Here is a 19,428-nt window from a genome sequence, read left to right as displayed (position 1 = left end):
GGTAAATGCCACAATTTTGGTCAATCAGTTATTTCCCAGACTGCTCTTGGGCAGAGATTCCTGAGAGTGAGTACTCTTGGGGTAGTCTCCAATTTAAGGAGAAAAATAGATGGTGGGCACTGGTAGCTCACACTTGTAATCCCAGCTACTTGGGAGGTTGAGATCTGAGGATCAAGGTTAGAAGCCAGCCTGGGCAAAAAAGACCCCCTGAGACTCTCACCTCCAGTTAACCACTCAAAAACTGGAAGTGGAGCTGTGGCTCATAGTGGTTGAGAGCTAGCCTTGAGCAAAAGAGCTCAGAAACAGAGCCCAGACCCTGAGTTCAAGTTTCATAACCAATTTTTTTAAGAAAAAAATAGACAGACACTTGGGAGAGATCTGCACACATATATTCATACATCCTTACATAGACTGTTCAAGAACTTTCTTTAATCCTTCTTTTCAAGAGGATGCTCTGGGTCTAAAAACAGATCCAGGTGCAGCAGCGTGCAGGAGTGTACACCATAATCTGTCTAGGCAGGATGCTGGTCAGATTCTTCCTTACTGACGTTGAGTTGTGCCTTTTGGTAAGAGGATGTCAAGGGAACAGGGTTGAGATTGAGACTACCTAGTTGGTTGATGCCCTGGTCTAGGGAAAGGAGAGCTGGGCAGATGTCAACTCTAATTCCTATTTGGGACTAAAGGACTGCTACTGTAGCTGAAGGTGTGCAGAAGTGGGTGAGGTAGAATATATAGGTTTTAGGTCCACCCCCCTACCACTGGGCCACCCCCTAGAAGACCTTGTTGCTAGACATGTTCTTCATACCCTGGGAATTGATGTTGGCTTTGTCCTCATTCGGGATGTCTTTGTTCTTGGGTTCATTGTAAAAGGCCTCAGAGGCCTTGGTCTGGACCATCTGGTCCTCTGGTTTCTCCTTCTGGTCCTCACCACCCTTGATACAGTGGCAGCACTTGGCACAGCCATACATCAGGCAGCATACGTGGCTGCACCGATTCCGGCAGCCACTGATGGTCAGGGAGATGAGGTGATCCCAGGGCTTCAGTGAGTGCATCCAGCAGGGCAGGAAGTTCCAATCTCGGAGCTTCTGGGGCAAGATATGTGGGTGATGGGACTGCAGTAGCTGGAGGAAGATGACCAGAAGCACCAGGAAGACAATGGGCACCCCAACACCCACTAGCACCCTCCAGCCGGCCAGAGAGAGGCCAAATACTGCCAGTGGTATCAGAAAAAAAAAGAAGATCAGGTAGAAGACGGCAAACCAGCGATATTTGGCAGAGATATTGCCCAGGCCCTTGGCCAGGCGGATGGGAAGGCGAGTGAAAGGAATTGGGTACCACAGCAAGATGCCGGAGACATTGAAGAAAAAGTGGCACAGGGCTATCTGGAGTGAACTCTTCAATGTGTTGCCTGGGCTAGCCAAGGCAGCCAGGATGGCAGTGGTAGTGGTGCCAATGTTGGAACCTAGAGTGAGTGGATATGCCCTCTCAATGGTTATCACTCCCATACCAATCAGCGGAGTCATGGCTGATGTAAACACGGAGCTGCTTTGCACAATGAAAGTCATACCTGCCCCGACAAGGATGGCCAAGTATCCAGTCACCCATGCAAAGGGAAAGGAGAAATCAGTGTTGATGGTCTTCTTGATGACAGTCGCCACCTTTCCCTTGAGCACGGATGCCAGGAGCTTGATGATGATGATCAGACAGCCACAGAGAACAAGCAGGGAGATGATGAGCAAGATGATGCCTACCACAAGATCTGGAAGGTTGAAATTCACAAAAATATGCTGGCATTTAGCAATGTTCACCGTGTGGCTCATATTCTTGATGGTCCAGATATGGATGCCATCCGTCCAACAGAGAAAAGGGGAGGTACAGTTCTCAGGTAAGGGGACTGTGACGTTCATCAGAGTCATGTTCGTAAGAGTTTTGCACCAAATCTTGATGAGACTCTTGTTTTGGGCTGTAGGATCATTCATTGCAATTTGGTGGATAATGCTTTTATCCAGTTGGATAATGAGCTTTGTGAAGGGATCCGTAAAGACTTTCAGAAGGGCTTGGGAATCTTCCCTGTTCTTGAAGCGGAACGTGTCCACCACAAGATTTGTCAGGATCTCCAGGTAGTGGGCAATGACCTCTAGTGGCAAAAGAACCAACACAGACAACCAGTTGAAGAAGTCGTGGACAGTGGCCCCTGCAAAAGCCCTTCTGAATTCATTTCTGTCTCCTGCTTGCATGAGTGCCACAACAGTGTTAGTGATGGACGTTCCAATGTTTGCCCCCATAATGATAGGAATGGCAGCCCTTACAGTCAACAGTGAGGAGGCCACCATGCTGACAATGATGGATGAGGAAGTGCTGGAACTCTGTACCATTACCGTCACCAGCATGCCAATCACCAACCCTGCCACTGGGTTGGACAAGATGGAGTTTCTGCTGAAGAACTGTCCAGCCACTTTTCCTCCAACCAACTGGAAAGAACTGCTGAGGACATCTAAAGAACACACAAACAAGTACAGAAACACCAAGAGTATAATGAATTGCCCAATACCCTGGAAGACACAGAGAATCTTCCCTTTTGTGTCTCTCTCTGACCACTTAATTCCATTGTCCTGGAGTTCAGGCAAGTCCCAGGGGTCATCCACTTCAGTGTGTTCCTCTATCAAGGCCACTGTAGAACAGGAGGGCAGAAGTTCAATCTTGGAAACAGGAGACTCATTAACATTTTTGTTGATGTTCTTGTCAGTTTTGTGGATGTTCTTGTCAGTTTTGTTGATGTTCTTGTCATTGGCTGGTATGGTAGATTGAAAACTCAAGTCCCCATCCATATATTTCTGGGGACTGGGCTGCACATTTTCTAACTCTGACCAAGGAGTCATTTTGACTCTAAACTCAAGTTTAAAAGCCATCTGAGTGTGGTTGAGTCTCTCTTTTTTTCTGATAATTCTGGGTCTATACAGCCTGAGGAGGAAACAATCAGAAATTGCTGGGAACAGTTGGGAACCACAACCACACCTGCTTTTATCACTTTTAGAAATACAAAGGTGGACAGGAGTGTGGCCTAGTGGTAGAACACTCACCTAGCATGCACGAGTTCATGCCCTGAGTTCAATTCCTTGGATTCCTTGGTACCACATACAAAGAAAAAGCTGGAAATGGTCCTGTGGCTCAAGTGGTAGAGTGCTAGCTTTGAGCAAAAAACCCTTAAGAACAGTACCTAGGCCCTGAGTTCAAGTACGAGGACTGGCAAAATACAAACAAACAAACAACAAAACAAAGCAAAAACAAGAAAAGAAATAAAGACAAAGCGATGCTGGGCTATAGGGAGATAAGACTGCACAAATTAGGAGTGTAGAACTGCCTATTACTGTAATCCTCACTATCACGTAGAGAGACTTAACCGTACTATGGACTGAATTCAGGACCTCATGTTTGGTAGGCAAGTGTTCTACACTTAAGACTTTTTTTCCTCTTTTGGGGAAGTAGCTTTTTTTTTTAAAAAAAAATGTTTGCTCCAGCCAGAATCAGACTTAGATTATCCTATGCTGCTTCCTAGGAACCTGGGATTACAGGCATAAGCCAACCATGCCTGTCTCAGGAGAATTTTTAAACATTCAGTTAAGAATATATTTTGGGGCTGGGAGTTTGGCCTAGTGGTAGAATGATTTCCTAGCACACAAGAAGACCTGGGTTCGATTCTTTAGTACCACATACACACAAAAAGCCAGAATTGGTCCTTTGGCTCAAGCAGTAGAGCTCTAGCCCTGAGAAAGCCCAAGGAGAGCACTGAGGCCTTGAGTTCAAGCCCCAGGACTGGCAAAAAAATAATAAGTTTTGCTGGACATTGGTAGATCAAACCTGTAATCCTAGCTATGTGGGATGCTGAAATCTGAGAATGGCAGTTGAAAGCCAGCCTAGGCACAAAAGTCTGTAAGACTCTTATCTCCAATTAACTACCAGAAAACTGGAAATGGGGCACTGTGGCTCAGAGTGGCAGAGCACCAGCCTTTTGAATAGATCACGGATAATACCCAGGCCCAGAGTTAAGCACTACAATCACCACCAACAACAAAAAATACAAAGGTGTGTGTGTGTGTGTGTGTGTGTGCGTGCGTGTGTTAAAATGATTACTACAGTCAACCTAATTGACATGCCATCCATCACAGATGCCTTTTAGAGTTTTCTTATTTATGTGGTACTAGCAAGCATTCTACCACTAAGCCGTATTTCCAGACTTAAAATTTTCTTTTATGGTGAGAACATTTACATTTTAGATATACTCTCTACAAATTTCAAGTATACATGATTATTAACTATAGGCAGCATTAGAGTCCCAGAATGTCTCATAACTGAAAAATTAGATTTTTCACCCAAGTTTATATTTTGACAACTCCTGGCCCCAGAAAAACCACTTTTTTGCCATTCCCATAGCTTGAACTCAGGGCCAGAGCACTGTCCTTGGGCTTTCTCAAAGTCTAGTTGTTCTACCACTTGAGCCACAACACCACTTCTAGCTTTTCTATGTATGTGGTACCAGGGAATTGAACTCAGATCTTTGTGCAAGCACTCTTACCACTAGGCCAAACTCCTAACCCAAAGACTACTATGTTACTCTGTTGCTATGAGTTTGCCTCCTTTAGGTTTTATATATAAGTGATTTCTTGAGCATTTCTCTTTGTCTGGCTTATTATATTAGCATAATGGCTTTCTAGGTCCATCCATGTTGTTTCAAATGGCTTTTTAAGGCTCAATAATATTCCATTTTTTAGTCAATACATACATATCAGATTTTTTCAGTTCATCAGTAGACGAATACTATGGTTGCTTCAATATTGTGGCTATCATGAATAATATTGCAATGAATAGGGGTTGAACATATCTCTTAGAGATACTTATTTCATGTCTTTTGAATATTTACCCAGAGATGGGACTACTGGATCATATTGTAGTATAATCATATTTGATTATCCTCTAACTCCAGAATTTACTTACTCATTAACATATTAAATTACCTCTATTTCTCTTAAGTTACTCTAACAATGCTACAAAATTTATATTTTGGGAAAAATCTAGACAATCTTATCCTTCACAAGAAGGAGAGAATAGAGTCACATATTTAAAGTATATCCTGTAAAATTAAGAAAAGTGAAGGCCAGAAGAGTGGCTTAGTGGTAGAGTCCTGGGTTCAATTCTTCAATACCACATACACAGTAAAAGCCAGAAGTGGTGCTGTGACTCAAGTAGTAGAGTGCTAGCCTTTGGAAAATCCAAGGACAGTTTCCAGGCCCTGAGTTCAAGCCCCAGGACAATGGAAAAGATAAAGAAAAGTGAAGGAAGTAGTGGACTGGGAGGGATAAGCGAGAACATTAAAAGGGGTCATGAGGGGCTGGGAGCATAGCCTAGTGGTAGAGTGCTTGCCTAGCATGCATGAAGCCCTGGGTTGAGTTCTTAGTACCACATACAAAGAAAAAAGCTGAAAGTGGTGCTGTGACTCAAGTGGCAGAGCACTAGCCTTTAGCAAACCATGTCCAAGGGACAGTGCCCAAGCCCTGAGTTCAGGCCCCAGGAATGGCAAAAAAGCGAGGGGGGGGAGCGTCATGAGGATGAAGACACTAAACTGCTTTATTGCATGGCAACATCCTTGTACAACTACCTAAGTAATAATAATTTAAAAATAAATGGAAGAAGTAATGTACCTACTACCTGATGAATATAACTATAACCCCTCTCTACATCACCCTGACAATAAAATACAATAAAAATCCTTAAGCTGAGTAAGAATAACATGCTTTGAAACCTTATAATTTTAGAACTGGCATCAATGGCTCATACCTGCAACCTTAGCTACTCATACGGCTGAGATCTGAGGACTGAGATTCAAAGCCCAGAAAGAGAAGTTTGATATTATTAGTAGTATTATTATTTTGCCAGTCTTGGGGCTTGAACTGTCCCTGAGCTTTCTTTGTTCTGTTTTTTTTATTATTATTTTTGACTAGTCCCAGACCTTGAACTCAGAGCCTGGGCTTCCTCAAGGTTAGCACTCTACCACTTGAGCCATAGCACCGCTTCTGGCTTTTTCTGTGTATGTAATACTGAGGATTGAACCCAGGGCTTCACACATGATAGCCAAGCACTCTCCCACTAAACAATAAACATTTCTGGCCCTGAGATTCTTTTATATTGACAGTCCTGGGGCTTGAACTCAAGGCCTGGGCAATGTCCCTGAGCTTCTTTTGAATGATTGATTGATTGATTTTATTGCTGGAGTACTGTATAGAGGGGTTATAGTTACATTCACCAGGTAGTAGGCGCATTACTTCTCATACATTGATAACACTTCTCATGTTTTTGTCCCCATTTCCTTCCCCCACCCCCTCCCAATCATCTAGTTCCCCCACCCTCAACTTCTTTTATTGTGAGTCATGGGGCTTGAACCCAACCTGGGCACTGTCCCTGAGCTCTTCAGTTCAAGGCTACCTTCCTTCACCCAAAACCCACTTCCTGTTTCTAGAGGTTAATTGTAGATAAGAGTCTCAGGTCCTTTTGTGCCCAGGCTGGCTTTGAACCGTGATCCCAGATCTCAGCCTCCTGAGTAGCTAGGATTATAGGCGTGAGTCACTGTACCAGGCTCCCCCACTGAGCTTCTTTTGCTCAAGACTAGCACTTTACCACTTGAGTCACAGTACCACTATTTGCTTTTTCTATTTATGTGTTACCCTGAAGAATTGAACCCAGGGCTTCATGCATTCTAGGCAAGCACTCTAGCACACACACCCAGCCCAAGTATGAGATACATATCTCCAATAACTCCCAAAAGGCTGGAAGTGGAGTTATGGCTTGAGTGATGTAATACCACCATTGTTTGAAAAAACTGAAGGAAAATGCCTAGGCTTCAGGCTCAAGTTCCAGTACTGGTATAGAAAAAAAATTATTGCCAACTATTTTTGTAAAAGATTATACCTATCTCTCCATGTGTGTGCACGTGTGTGTGTGTGTGTGTGTGTGTGTGTGTGTGCCAGTGCTGAGTGCTTGACTTTTTCTCACCTATGGCTAGCACTCTACCATTTGAGTCACACTTCTACCTCCAGCATTTTGTGAGTTAATGGGACATTGGAGTCTCTTGTGAATGTCTGGGCTGGCTTTGGAACATGATTCTCAGATCACAGTCTTTTATTACGTAAATTTACAGGCATGAGCCACCAACATCCAGATAGGGTCATACTTTTTTGAATTCCCACCAAATGAAACTGAATCTTTGGAATCTTTTTAATCCTTCCAACATAATAAACAAAGGATAATTCAAATTTATTGTATTTATTTTTTTGTCAGATGTGGGCCTTGAACTCTGGGCCTGGATGCTGTCACAGAGGTCTTCAGCTCAAGGTTATTGCTCTACTACATGAGCCACAGTGCCACGTCTGGTTTTCTGGTGGTTAATTGGAGATAAGAGTCTCATGGACTTCCATGCCTGGGCTGGCTTTGAACTACTATTCTCAGATCTCAGCCACCTGAATAGCTAGGATTACAGGCGTGAGCCACTGGCACGCAGCTCACATTTATGTATTATTTATTTATTTATTCATTTTTGCCAGTTCTGGGGCTTGACCTCAGGGTCTGAGCACTGTCCGTGGGCACTCTCAAGCCTATCACTCTACCTCTTAAGCCATAGCACCACACTTGGTTTCTTCTCTGTATGTGGTATCGAGAAATTGAACCTGGGTCTTTGTGCATGCTAAGGCAAGCACTCTACCTCTAGACCATGCTCCCATTTCCTCAAATTTATTTTTATGTGCGTTTAAGTGATAGGGTATATTGTCTTTTCAAATGCTTAACATTTGAATTGTTTTGTACAAACTTCCTATTTCTATCTTTCACTGATTTGGAATAGAATTTTTCTTTTTTCTTGATGTGTGTGTGCGTACGAGTACACGTCTGCACCTGTCTTGGGGCTTGAACTTAGGGCCTAAACATTTTTTGCTCAAAGCTAGCACTCTACAACTTGAGCTAAATCTCCACTTTCAGCTCTTTTTAGTAGTTTATTGGAGATAAAACTCTTCATGATGCTAGATGCTGGTGACTCATACCAGTAATCCTAGCTATTCTAGAGACAGATCTGAGGATTAGGGTTCCAAGTCAGTCTGGCAGCCTGTGAGATTCTTTTTCAATTTTTTTTGTCAGTCATGGCACTTGAGCTCAGGGCCTGGACATTGTCCCTGAGCTATTTTGGCTTGAGAATATGACTCTAGTACTTTGAGCCACAGTACCACGACCCTGTGAGACTCATCTCCAATTAAGCACTGAAAAGGGTGGAAATGTTGCTGTGGCTCCAGTGGTAGAAATCTTGAGCAAAAAAGCTCGGGGATATCACACACCCAGGCCCTCAGTTCAAGCCCCAGGACCAGCACACACACACACACACACACACACACACACACACACACACACACACACACCACGTCTCATGGCTTTCCTGCCTTGGCTGGCTTTGAACCCTAATCCTCAGATCTCGGCTGCTTGCATAGATAGGATTATAGGCTTCCACTGGCACCTGGATGAGAGAATTTCTTTTTATGTGCTTTTTTCTTTTGTTTCCCTGAAATTTTGCAAAAGGCAAACATTGAGTTGAAAGAAAACGCAAGAATACTTAGGTATGCAAGATATAAACAACATTTCCAACTGAAAAATAAGCTAATAACTCAATTTAAAAAATAAACACAGGGCTGGGAATGTGGCTTAGTGGTAGAGTGCTTGCCTAGCATTCATGAAGCCCTGTGTTTAATTCCTCAGTACCACACACACAGCAACACACACACACACATAAACCTGGAAGTGTGGTGCAGCTCAAATGGTAGAGTGCTAGCCTTGAACAAAAAGAAGCTCTGGTACATTGCCCAGGCCCTGAGTTCAAGCCCCAGATCTGACAAAAATAAAATATAAACACAATAATTTAGGAAAAATGTAACCAAATAACCAAAAGAATAAGTACACTCCTAAATTTCATTATTAGGAAAATTCAAAGTAAAACTCAAATCAGTACATGCCACTATCATGGCTAAAATTCAAAAAGCAATCACAATTTATGATTGAGAAGATTCATAAAATTTAGAAATCTAGAATCTTACATATTGCTAACGGGATTGGCAAACTGTATACTTTGGAGAAATGCTTGGCAATTATTTTTGTTGGTCATGGGGCTTGATCTCTGATACTGAAAGCTGTTCCTGAGCTCTTCAGCTTAAGGATAGTGCTCCACCTCTTTTATGTATTTATTTATGTATTTATTTATTTATTTGATTTATTTTTAGTGCTCTTCCTCTTGAACCACAGTGTCATTTCTGGTGGTTAATTGTAGATAAGAGTCTCACAGACTTTTGTGCCCAGGCTGGCTTTGAACCACAATCCTCACATCTCAGCCTCCTGAGTAGCTAGGGTTACAGGCATGAGCTACCAGTGCCAGGCATGGCAATTTCCTATAAATTGAGATGTACAGTTACCATATGATACAGCAAAGTTATTCTATAAGTGTTTATTCAAGATAAATGTAAGTATTTGTCCACAAAACTCCATGAATATCCTTTTAAAATTTATTAATTTACAGCTCCAAATGAAAACAATCCAAAAGTTCATCAAGTGAAAAGATAAATAATTTAAGGGTATATGCACAGAAATGCATTATTAATACAATGCCATGAAATAATCTCAAAAATATTATATCGAGTGAAAAAGAAGCACAGACAGAAACAGGAGAAATTGAATAAAAGGCAAAATTGGATCCTAGTTGCTCATGCCTGTAAATCCTAGCTACTAAGAAAGCTAAGATTTGAGGTTAATGTTTCAAAACCACCCCAAGTTAAAATATTTTCAGGCAGAATGGTAAATAGATATTATGTTATATTCTATACTGCACACAACATTTTTCAGTTAGACTTGTGTAATGCACAATTATAAAAGCACCCATTTTAAGTGTATACTTGGATGATTTTTGACAAATAAACCATGGGATGACCAGCCTATGAAGTGACTATCCTATGGGATAATCACTTTAAATCAGATATACATTTCCTTTGCTCACACTCACCATCCTGCTTTTTATCTGCAATACATTAGGGCTTTCTTTGTGTGTGTGTGTGTGTGTGTGTGTGTGTGTGTGTGTGTGTGTGTGTGTGTGTGCGTGCACACACGTGCATGTGAATGTAGGTCCTGGGGCTTGAACTTAGGGCCTCTGCCTTGTCGCGGAGCTATTGTGTTCAAAGTTAGTACTCTACCATTTGAGTCACAGCTCTACTGCAGCCTTTTGGTGTTTAATTAGAGATAGCGGTGTCCCTGAGCACCTCAGCTCAAGGCTACTGTCTTACCCTTGAGCCAAGCCCCACTTCTTGTTTGCTAGAGGTTAACTGGAGATAAGAGTCTCAGGTCCCTTTGTGCCCAGGGTGACTCTGAACCTTGATCCTCAGAACTCAGCCTCCTGAGTAGCTAGGATTACAGGAATGAGCCACTGTGCCCAGCTACCACTATTTTTTTTTAAGATTTTATTAATGTTGATCACAGCATCACTTTTGGCTTTTTCTCTGTATGTGGTACTGAGGAATCAAACCCAGATCTTTGTGCATGCTAGGCAAACATTCTATCACTAGGCCAAACTCCCAGCCTTTCTTATTGATTTTTTTGGTATCTAATATATACTCAAGACTAGATTCTTTGTTTGCCAGTCCTAGGGCTTGAATTTAGGGCTTGTGCACTGTCCTTGAGCTTTCTCAATGCTAGAGCTCTATCACTTGAGCCACAGCACCATTTCCAGCTTTTTCTATGTATGTGGTACCAAGGACTCGAACCCAGGTCTTCATGCATGCTAGGCAAGCACTCTACTATTAGGCCAAACTCCTGGGCCAAGACTAGACTCTTTATCTGGTAATTGTCTATAATCTCATTGATAGGAAAAGTATTTTCCTTTATGATTTTATAGCTATATAGAAAGAGACTAATTGATATGCCTTTCCATAGGTTAATCCTTAATATAGAATAGTAGTAACAACAGCAACCTGATAGTTGTTGAAAATGCAGATTCCTTAAGCATACACTAGATGTACAGAATCAGAATCTGAATTTTAACAGACACCAAGTGATTTGCATTCACAATAAGCATTTTAAAATACTGAATCAAATATTTTTTTTCTTTTTTTGCCAGTCCTGGAGCTTCAACTCTGAGCCTGGGCACTGTCCCTGAGCTGCTTTTGCTCAAGACACTCTACCACTTAAGCTATAGAACCACTTCCAGCTTTTTCTGTTTGTGTGGTACTGAGGAATCAAACTCAGGGCTTCATGCATGCTATGCAAGCACTCTACCACTAAGCCACATTCCCAGCCCTCAAATAATTTAAAAAGGAAAATACTTGACAAGTTTTTCTCAGGGGCAGTAGCTCTAGAGCTCATACTACCCTGCTTCTTTCTCAGAAATAAATCCTCTGGATTCGTGAATTCTCACTCTAAATGGCCTAGGTCTGTCTGTACTAAGATTTTGGGAATCGAAGAAGCCATTAGAATCTCTTATGTAAAAATGGATGTGTACAGAAACTCACAGTGGAATTGGTAAAGTGAAAACATACCTGGTTATCTGATCCTGACAGAAACAGCAATGAAAGCTGCACTATAATGCAACTCAAAGCTTTGGAAATTTAGTTGAATACTGTGAGGAAAGAAATGAGTTTAGTTAGAAAGCAAAACCCAGCAAACGTTTTCCTTGTTCACATGTGCCTCTATTTGTAGTTGAAATAAAATAATACAGAAATTAATAGAATAGAGGAAATGACTTAGACTTGCATATGTTGTCAGATTTGTCATGGATGGTATGTAATAACACGATTTGCTGAGAAAAGTTGAGCGTTTGGCTGTGTATTCACAGAGAATCCAATGAACACATGAATATAACTAAGTTTCATATATATTACCTAATATTTCACAAGTCTTCTGAGACAGTAATATTATTATGTCTTTTATTATGATCTAGGCTTATACTTTATAGATCAGATATATATAGCAGCTCTAAATCATACATACTAGTATTTAGATAGATAGCTGCTATACATAAAAGTCAGTAGTATAGTATGAAATGTATAATAATTTCCTTCCTTTGTTCTTTCGTTCCTTTGTTGCTTCGATCTTTCCTTCTTTCATCCCTTTCTTCCTATATGCTACAAATATTTTCTCTCCTTCTAGCTAAGGTCAATTCCTCTACATGGAGTCTGGATGCCATGACTTCAGGCATTACATTATTTATTATCTCTCAGGCTGAGCAATCTCCATTCTTTCTCCATCTGTTCAGTTTGACCCCTCAGCACTCTCACATCTCCTCAAGTTTCACAAAAGCTTTTTTATCATATTCTTTCTCTTTTCTCTAAAGCTATTTTCCTATTCAGTGTCCTAACCCTGAATCTTTCCTCCAGATTTTTCCACTGTCTATTCCAATATCACTTGCCCCATCATCATACCGAACAGTTCTTTTCAACATCACTAGTGATCATCACCATATAGTGAATTTCAGTGGACATTTTGTTTTCACTCATTTGTTCACAAGACATGACCTAATCAGCCACACCCTCTTTGTTGATGCACTATGAGTCTCTCTTTCTGGTCACTCTTCAGCTTCATCATCTTTTGCTCAGCTGTTTAATTTTTATATTCTACTCTCTTTTGCTTCCATTCTATAGTCATTGTCAAACTTTCACCTGTTCCTAAGCTGTCATCACCCTTATAGGCCAGGGCATTCCCTAAATATGTGCCTCCATCTGGGGGATTTTGCTATCCAACTGCCTGCTTAGTCTAGCACCTCCACTTTAAATGGCTTAGTACGTTTAAAACTGAGCACATTATGTTCTCTGGATTCCCATCTACTAACTGTAGTATCCTCTGCTCCTTCCTCAATGGTTTCCATATCTGTAAGCTGAGCATAGGGTTCCCTTAATCTAGAAATGTGATTCATTCAATTCTGCAAAGCATATCACAACTTGATTAAGGGTTTTGAAATTCAGATTTTCTTATAGTGATTGTCACAATCCTTTGAAAATGAATTTCAATTCCACTTCAAAATAATGTAGAACACCTTTTTTGCTATTGGTCTAAGATTTATTTGATAGTTAAACATTTTATAAGGATAACTAGTAAGACATTTCCTGTGGGTCAATGCATTGGCCTGCAAGTCAATCTGACTCTGTAAATAGACTAAATACTTCTAATGGCTTGGAAACTTTCTCATTGGTCCAGTTTATTTTCCACAAAGTAGCCAGGTCAGCTGAATAATTTTACTTTTTTTGCCTCCTGGGGCTTGAACTCAGAGCTTTCTCAGGGCTAGCTATTACTTGGGCCACAGCACCACTTCCCACCTTCCTTTTCTGTGTACATGGTATGGAGGAATCAAATCCAGGGCTCTGTGCCTGCTAGGCAAGCACTCTAGCATTAGGCCTCATTTCCTACCCCAAGCTGAATAAATTTAGAAACACATAGTTGATTTACTAACTCCATTGCTTAAAGCCTCTCAATGGATTTCCATTTTCCTTAGAATAAAATTGCAGATACCATAACTGGCTACAAACTTTCTTTCTCTCTCTCTCTTTCCTTCCTTCTTTCTTTCTTTCTTTCTTTCTTTCTTCCTTCCTTCCTTCCTTCCTTCCTTCCTTCCTTCCTTCCTTCCTTTCTTTCTTTCTTTCTTTCTTTCCCCCCTCCCCTCTCTGTCTTGCTGTCTCTCTCTCTGTCTCTGTCTCTGTCTCTCTCTTTTTTTCCATGGGCTTGAATTCTGGGCCTGGGCACTGTCCTTGAGCTTTCCAGTTGATGCCTACCCCTGGGCCTAGGATTATAGGCATGAGCCACCCTGCCCTGCAAAGGGCTGTCTTTAAATACACCTTTCTGAATATCAAGTCAGTGATCCTGGCTAAACATTTTTTAGCACCCCCTCCCCATTTTGTTTTGTATTTAAATGAGTGGAAGAAGTAGTTTACTCTCTCCTTACCATGGCTTTTGATGCTGGTACTGCTTAGTGAGCTCAGGGTCTGGATGCTGTCCCTTAGTTTTATTGTTCAAGGCTGGTTGGTGCTCTACCACTTGAACCACAGCTCCACATCCGGCTTTTTGGTTGTCGAATAATCTCATAGATTTTTCTGCCCAAACCAGCTTCAAACCACGATATTTAGATCTCAGTCTCTTTGGTAGCTAGGAATATGGGTGTGAGCCACCGGAGCTCAGCTCCCCTCACCATTTTTAATGGCATCTCACATTAAAAAAGCATAGTAAATCCTCTCATATACACAATTCCGGATTATTTGAATCCATCTCTAAGAGCTCTTGCCCAGAATTTCTATAGGTACATAACTCTACTACTACAAGATGGTTTCTTGCTTCTTTACCATGGCCAAGTGCCGGTGCACAGAAGTCCAAGGTTTGACTACAAACATATATCACCAGGTAAATTTATACACCTCCCCTTTTTCCTCTTTATGGGAGGACAAAACTACACAGTTCAGACCACAGACTGGAGACTACCTGAGCTGGACTTCTGTTCTCTTGAGGTAAAATCTGCACATGTGTAAATATGGATGACATTAACCACCTTGCTGGGCTGTACTGGCACTCTTTCTTTCAATAAATATTTAATGATAATTTATATGCTATATCTTGGTTGACACGTCTAAAGGGCTGGGGCTACAAATGTGAATTGGTTGTAGAATGTGTAGGAAAATGCCTAGTACGGTTTGCCAATTATATTGTTGTCATAACTGAGCGTAGACGTTTACATGCGTCACAAACCTCAAGTTAGCGACTACGTGACAACTGCGATTCTTCTGTACCGAAACGCACTGCGTTCGCGCGGTTCGTATTTGGCCCACCAGAACCCAGCGGTCTTGCTGGCCGCCCGCCCCCTGCATCTGCGCCTGCGCCGCACGAGTCGCAGGACTGTGCCCGCCTCTCACAACTGACGCGCGGCCGTCTTGCGCCTCTAAGCTCCGCCTCCGTTGCCCTAGCGGCTGTTTGTTGACTTCCGGTAGCACTACAGTAGCCGATGCCAAAGGGGTCGTTATGGGGGTCCGGGGGGCTTCCGCGGCCTGCGTTGGAGCTAAGTCGCTACTTTAGATCGCACCGAGCTGCTCCTTCGGAGTTCCAGGACCAGCCTTTCATTTCTAGTCCGGCATTAGGCATGGGAGAGCCCAAGATGCTCGTGCCCGGTGAGTTAAAGCCGGTGGTGGCGGCGGGCCGGGAGGGAGGGCCCGCGGGCGGGCGGCCTAGTCGCCAGGCTCCGCCTCTGGGCCAGCCCCGTCCGAGTAGGGGCCCAAACTTTGGCGGCCATATTGAGGCGGGACCTTTAACCGCACTCCAGATAATAACCTAGGGCAGAAGACTGGAAGGGACAGGGAACCATGGGAAGAAGCAGAATGGATCTTTCTCCTTTTATAAATAAAGTTTTCGACGGAGTTCTCGAAGGCTGGGGCAACTTCTACCCTAGCAACGTTGGTGCTTACGGTCCGGGGTGGGGGAAGGGGCGAGGTAAAAAAAAGAAAAAGAATGGAGACGGAATTGGGGAAAACAGAAGAGGGAATCTTTACCGCGTTTTATTTATTTTTTTTTAGACCCATGAACGTTCAAAATACGTTCGACGCTATGACTCATTACTTTGCTTACTGTGTAACGGAACTGACTTTAACATAAAAACCTGGAAGTAGAGACATGCCAGCATCGATCAGATAAAGCTACAAGAGGCCCCCAAGTTTAAGGCCCTGAGTTCAAACCCCAGTATCGTCACAATTAAAAAGAAAAAAAGAAAGCCTATTGTGACCTACTAGTTTTCTGACCCAGCAGTGAATCACAGCTAAAAATGAGTTTACAGTATAATTATTCACTACAATAAATATTACATTTTGTTATATTTTAGGCTTAAACATTTAAATAGTGCCAATTTACATTTATTAGTAGAACTTATATTCACTACACAGTTTCCTTTCTGGTACCAGATAGTTTATATGTGATTGTCCACTTTTGAGAATTCTCCAAAAGGTTGATCTGATCCCCCGTCACCTGATATGGTTTGTGTGTGTGAGAAATAAGATAATAGAGGTGGAAAGAGATTAAATGATTATTAGGAGCTGATAGAAGACAGGTAATCTCTTTAAAATAGTGTTGGACCAAAACGGTTTATGAATAATACTCAGATCAATTGACAACTGAAGTAAACTCAACAGTTTTGTGATGGTGTGAATCATTTGTTTCTATCTGCCCTAAGATTTATGGGTATTTATTTGGGACTAATAGTTGAGGTATAACCATTTACATTCCTCCCCTTGCATGAGAACAAGTAGGTTTTTATTAGATAAAGTAAACCAAAGATAATCCAAGCTAATTTATTCAGATTTTACCACAAATATCCTGTTGCTGGTTTAAAAAAAAGAGAGGAGAGAGGGAGGGAGGGAGGGAGAGAGGGAGAGGGAGTGGGAGAGGGAGAGGGAGGGAGAGGGAGGGAGGGGGAGAGAGAGAGAGATGGAGAGAGAGAGAGGGAGAGAGAGGGAGAGAGAAACTGTGCTGCCCTTTTTCTGAGTGTGTGTGTGGAGGAAACAACACCCGCCCCCCAAAAAAATCCTAGGCATGGCATCTGGCTCAGGCCTGTAATCCTAGCTAACCTGGAGGCTGATATCTGAGGATCAGGGTTCAAAGCCAGCCAGTGCACAAAAGACCTTGAGATGCTTATCTCCAATTAATTTCTAGAAAACTGGAAGTGGGGCTGTGGCTCCTGGTGTAGGACGGTAACCTTGAGCTGAAGAGCTCAAAGATAGTTCCCAGGCTCAGAGTTCAAGTCCCATGACACACCAAAAACAAAACAAAACATAAAACCCAAAAAACTCCTCAGTCTGGGACCAGACCACGCAATATTAATCAAAGTGGGAAATATTAATTGTACCAGATCACTCTATTGGACAAAAGTTCATTCAGTGGCATCAGACTACAGGTGATACTTTCCTTTTGAAGTTTCATTTCTTACCTTCTATCAGTAAATAAATACCTGTTCAGTTTAGTGGATTCCATAGGTCAAACTAGAATGAACTCTGAAGAGGAAGACCAAATTAAGGTAAAAGAATGATTTTAAAAAAATAATGATTTAAAATCATGCCCAAACAGAGTCAAAGCTATTAAAAGACAAGTACTTTGTATGGGTAAGTTACTGAAAATGTATTTTAATAAAAGGAAGTACAGTAAAATTTGTGTAATAGAAACTGTCTTGTACTTGCAGATTCGGGTGCTGTGTTTACATTTGGAAAAAGTAAATTTGCTGAAAATATTCCCAGCAAATTCTGGTTTAAAAATGACATACCTGTATGTCTTTCATGTGGAGATGAACACACTGCTATTGTTACAGGTATTATATAGTCCTAAATTAAGATACTACTTAGTCCTAAATATTACAGATGTGCTGTTTTAAATATATTGTAGCTATATAGACTATGGTTTTTTTTCCTTTGTTAGAGAAGAATTCTTATTTTTATTTTATTTATTTATTTGCCAGTCCTGAGGCTTGAACTCAGGGCCTGGGTACTGTCCTTGGACGCTTGCTCAAGGCTAACACTCTGCCACTTGAGTCACAGCACTACTTCCAGCTTTTTCTGTGTATGTGGTTCCAGCGAATAGAACATAGGGCTTTGTGCATGTTAGGCTAGCACACTGTCACTAGGCCATGCTCCTGGCCTAGAGAAGAATTCTTTATACATCAAGTCATCTAATCTTTTCAACGATGTTACCTTAGTTTGTGATTTTTGGGGGGTGGGGGGTGGGGAGAGTTCATGGAGCTTGAACTCTGGTCCTAGGCACTGTCCCTGAGCTCTTCATCTCAATGCTACTGGCCTAGCCGTGGAGCCTCAGCCCCTGTTCCAGTTTTTCTAGTGGTTATTTGGAGATAAGAGTCTCATGGACTTTAGTGCCTGGGCTGGCTTTGAACCGTAATCCTTAGATCTCAGCCTCCTGAGTGGCTAGGATTATAGGTATGAGCCTGGCTTAATTTGAGATTTTCTATACATACAGATTTCTTGTGATAAAGCTATTTCACCATACTACAAAATGTTATTGTATAGTTTTAGAAAAATTACACATAATAGAATCGGCCCACATCAACAAGGTAAAGGCAATATTTTAAAATATCTTTTTGGTGGGCACTAGTGGCTCATGCCCATAAACTTAGCTACTAAGGAGGCTCTTGGCTCCAGTTAAGCACTACAAAAAATCTTGGAACTGGAGCTTTGGATCAAAGTGGTAGAGTGCTAGCCTTGAGCCAAAAGAGCTTAGGGAGCACCCAGGCCCTGAACTCAAGCCCCACAACAGACAAAAAGTAAACAAAAATACAATATTCTATCTATCCATCTATCATCTGTGTCTTTTTGTTGCCTTTTTAATTACTCCATTGCATTATTTATATGAAGAATGCTTCAATTTGTTATTTTTTTTCTCTATTAGGAAATAATAAACTTTACATGTTTGGCAGTAACAACTGGGGACAATTAGGATTAGGATCGCAGTCAACTATGAACAAGCCGACATGTGTCAAAGGTTTGGGGTGATCTTTATCATTTTATAATCTTTTTTAAAAATTTATTTTATTTCTTTTATTTGTTTTTTATTTTAATTAATAAAGGGGTTACATGATATTTGCCAGATAGAAGGTTCATTAATTCACATACATTGATACCCTTTCACATGTCTTTGTACCCATTACCCTCCCCCCACCCCCCTCATTTTATAATCTTAACAAGCTACATAAAATTATTTTATATTGATTGTGTATTTTTTAATGTCATATTATTTAGATGTTTATTTTGTAACAGTTGAGTATCATTAACATTTAACTTTATTCAGTATATTAAATTTAACTATTTTATGTTAGAATCTAAATAAAATCACATTGATTTTTAACTCTGGGACCACAAAGCAAGCAAAATCCTATGATAGTGCATTTGAACATCCAAGACTTTTTTTGTGGTTTACTATGTATATGTATATGTATATACATACATAATAAATATCTACATGAGAAATAATATTTTAGAATTTTGTTCACAGTGATATTTTATATCACAATTATATGTCATTTTTGATTTTATAAAATGCAATTTTTGGCTGGGAATGTGGCATAGTGGTAGATTGCTTGCCTAGCATCCATGAAGCACTGAGTTCTCAGAACCACATAATCAGAAAAAGCCAGAAATGCACTGTGACTCAAGTGGTAGAGTGCTAGCCTTGAGCAAAAAGAACCTTAGGAATAGTGCCCAGGCCCTAGAACTGGCAAAAATGCAATTTTATCTTACAGTATATTAAAACATTAACATTGTGTCAGAACGACTTGATTTTGAAACTAGGAATTATAGCGTGCCTGCCTGCCTCCCTTCTCCCTTCTCCCTTCTCCCTTCT

The 19,428-nt window shown here is 41.2% G+C and overlaps 2 protein-coding genes across 5 annotated transcripts in view; one reads left to right on the top strand and one right to left on the bottom strand.

The window, feature by feature from the left end:
• Positions 1–373: 373 nt before the first annotated feature.
• On the bottom strand, positions 374–14,869 carry LOC150040576 (sodium-dependent phosphate transport protein 2B-like). Of its 4 annotated transcripts, XM_090326670.1 has the most exons (4): positions 14,000–14,706; positions 11,604–11,683; positions 806–2,961; positions 374–560 (listed from the first exon to the last, which is right to left on the bottom strand). In XM_090326670.1, exons 3-4 carry the CDS (start codon positions 2,907–2,909, stop codon positions 541–543), a joined length of 2,124 nt encoding a protein of 707 aa, XP_090182796.1. In that variant the 5' UTR covers positions 2,910–2,961; positions 11,604–11,683; positions 14,000–14,706; the 3' UTR covers positions 374–540. The 4 variants fall into 4 exon arrangements, with proteins under 4 accessions (XP_090182796.1, XP_090182795.1, XP_090182793.1 ...); XM_090326669.1 differs by lacking the exon at positions 14,000–14,706 and adding an exon at positions 14,794–14,869 and having other exon boundaries at positions 374–2,961; XM_090326667.1 differs by having other exon boundaries at positions 374–2,961.
• Positions 14,870–14,878: 9 nt separating this feature from the next.
• The window catches only part of LOC150040574 (X-linked retinitis pigmentosa GTPase regulator-like), a 60,616-nt gene continuing 56,066 nt past the window's right edge, over positions 14,879–19,428 (top strand). Inside the window, exons 1-3 of the mRNA XM_090326666.1 lie at positions 14,879–15,209; positions 17,264–17,389; positions 18,478–18,570. Coding sequence (XP_090182792.1) covers positions 15,047–15,209; positions 17,264–17,389; positions 18,478–18,570 — 382 coding nt within the window. The 5' untranslated portion in view covers positions 14,879–15,046. The remainder of the gene's footprint in view (positions 15,210–17,263; positions 17,390–18,477; positions 18,571–19,428) is intronic.

This window comes from Megascapheus bottae, chromosome X (assembly GCF_031878675.1).
Source record: "Megascapheus bottae isolate mThoBot1 chromosome X, mThoBot2.hap1, whole genome shotgun sequence".
Taxonomy (NCBI): Eukaryota; Metazoa; Chordata; class Mammalia; order Rodentia; family Geomyidae; genus Megascapheus; species Megascapheus bottae.
This window is presented reverse-complemented; position numbering and strand designations above follow the sequence as displayed.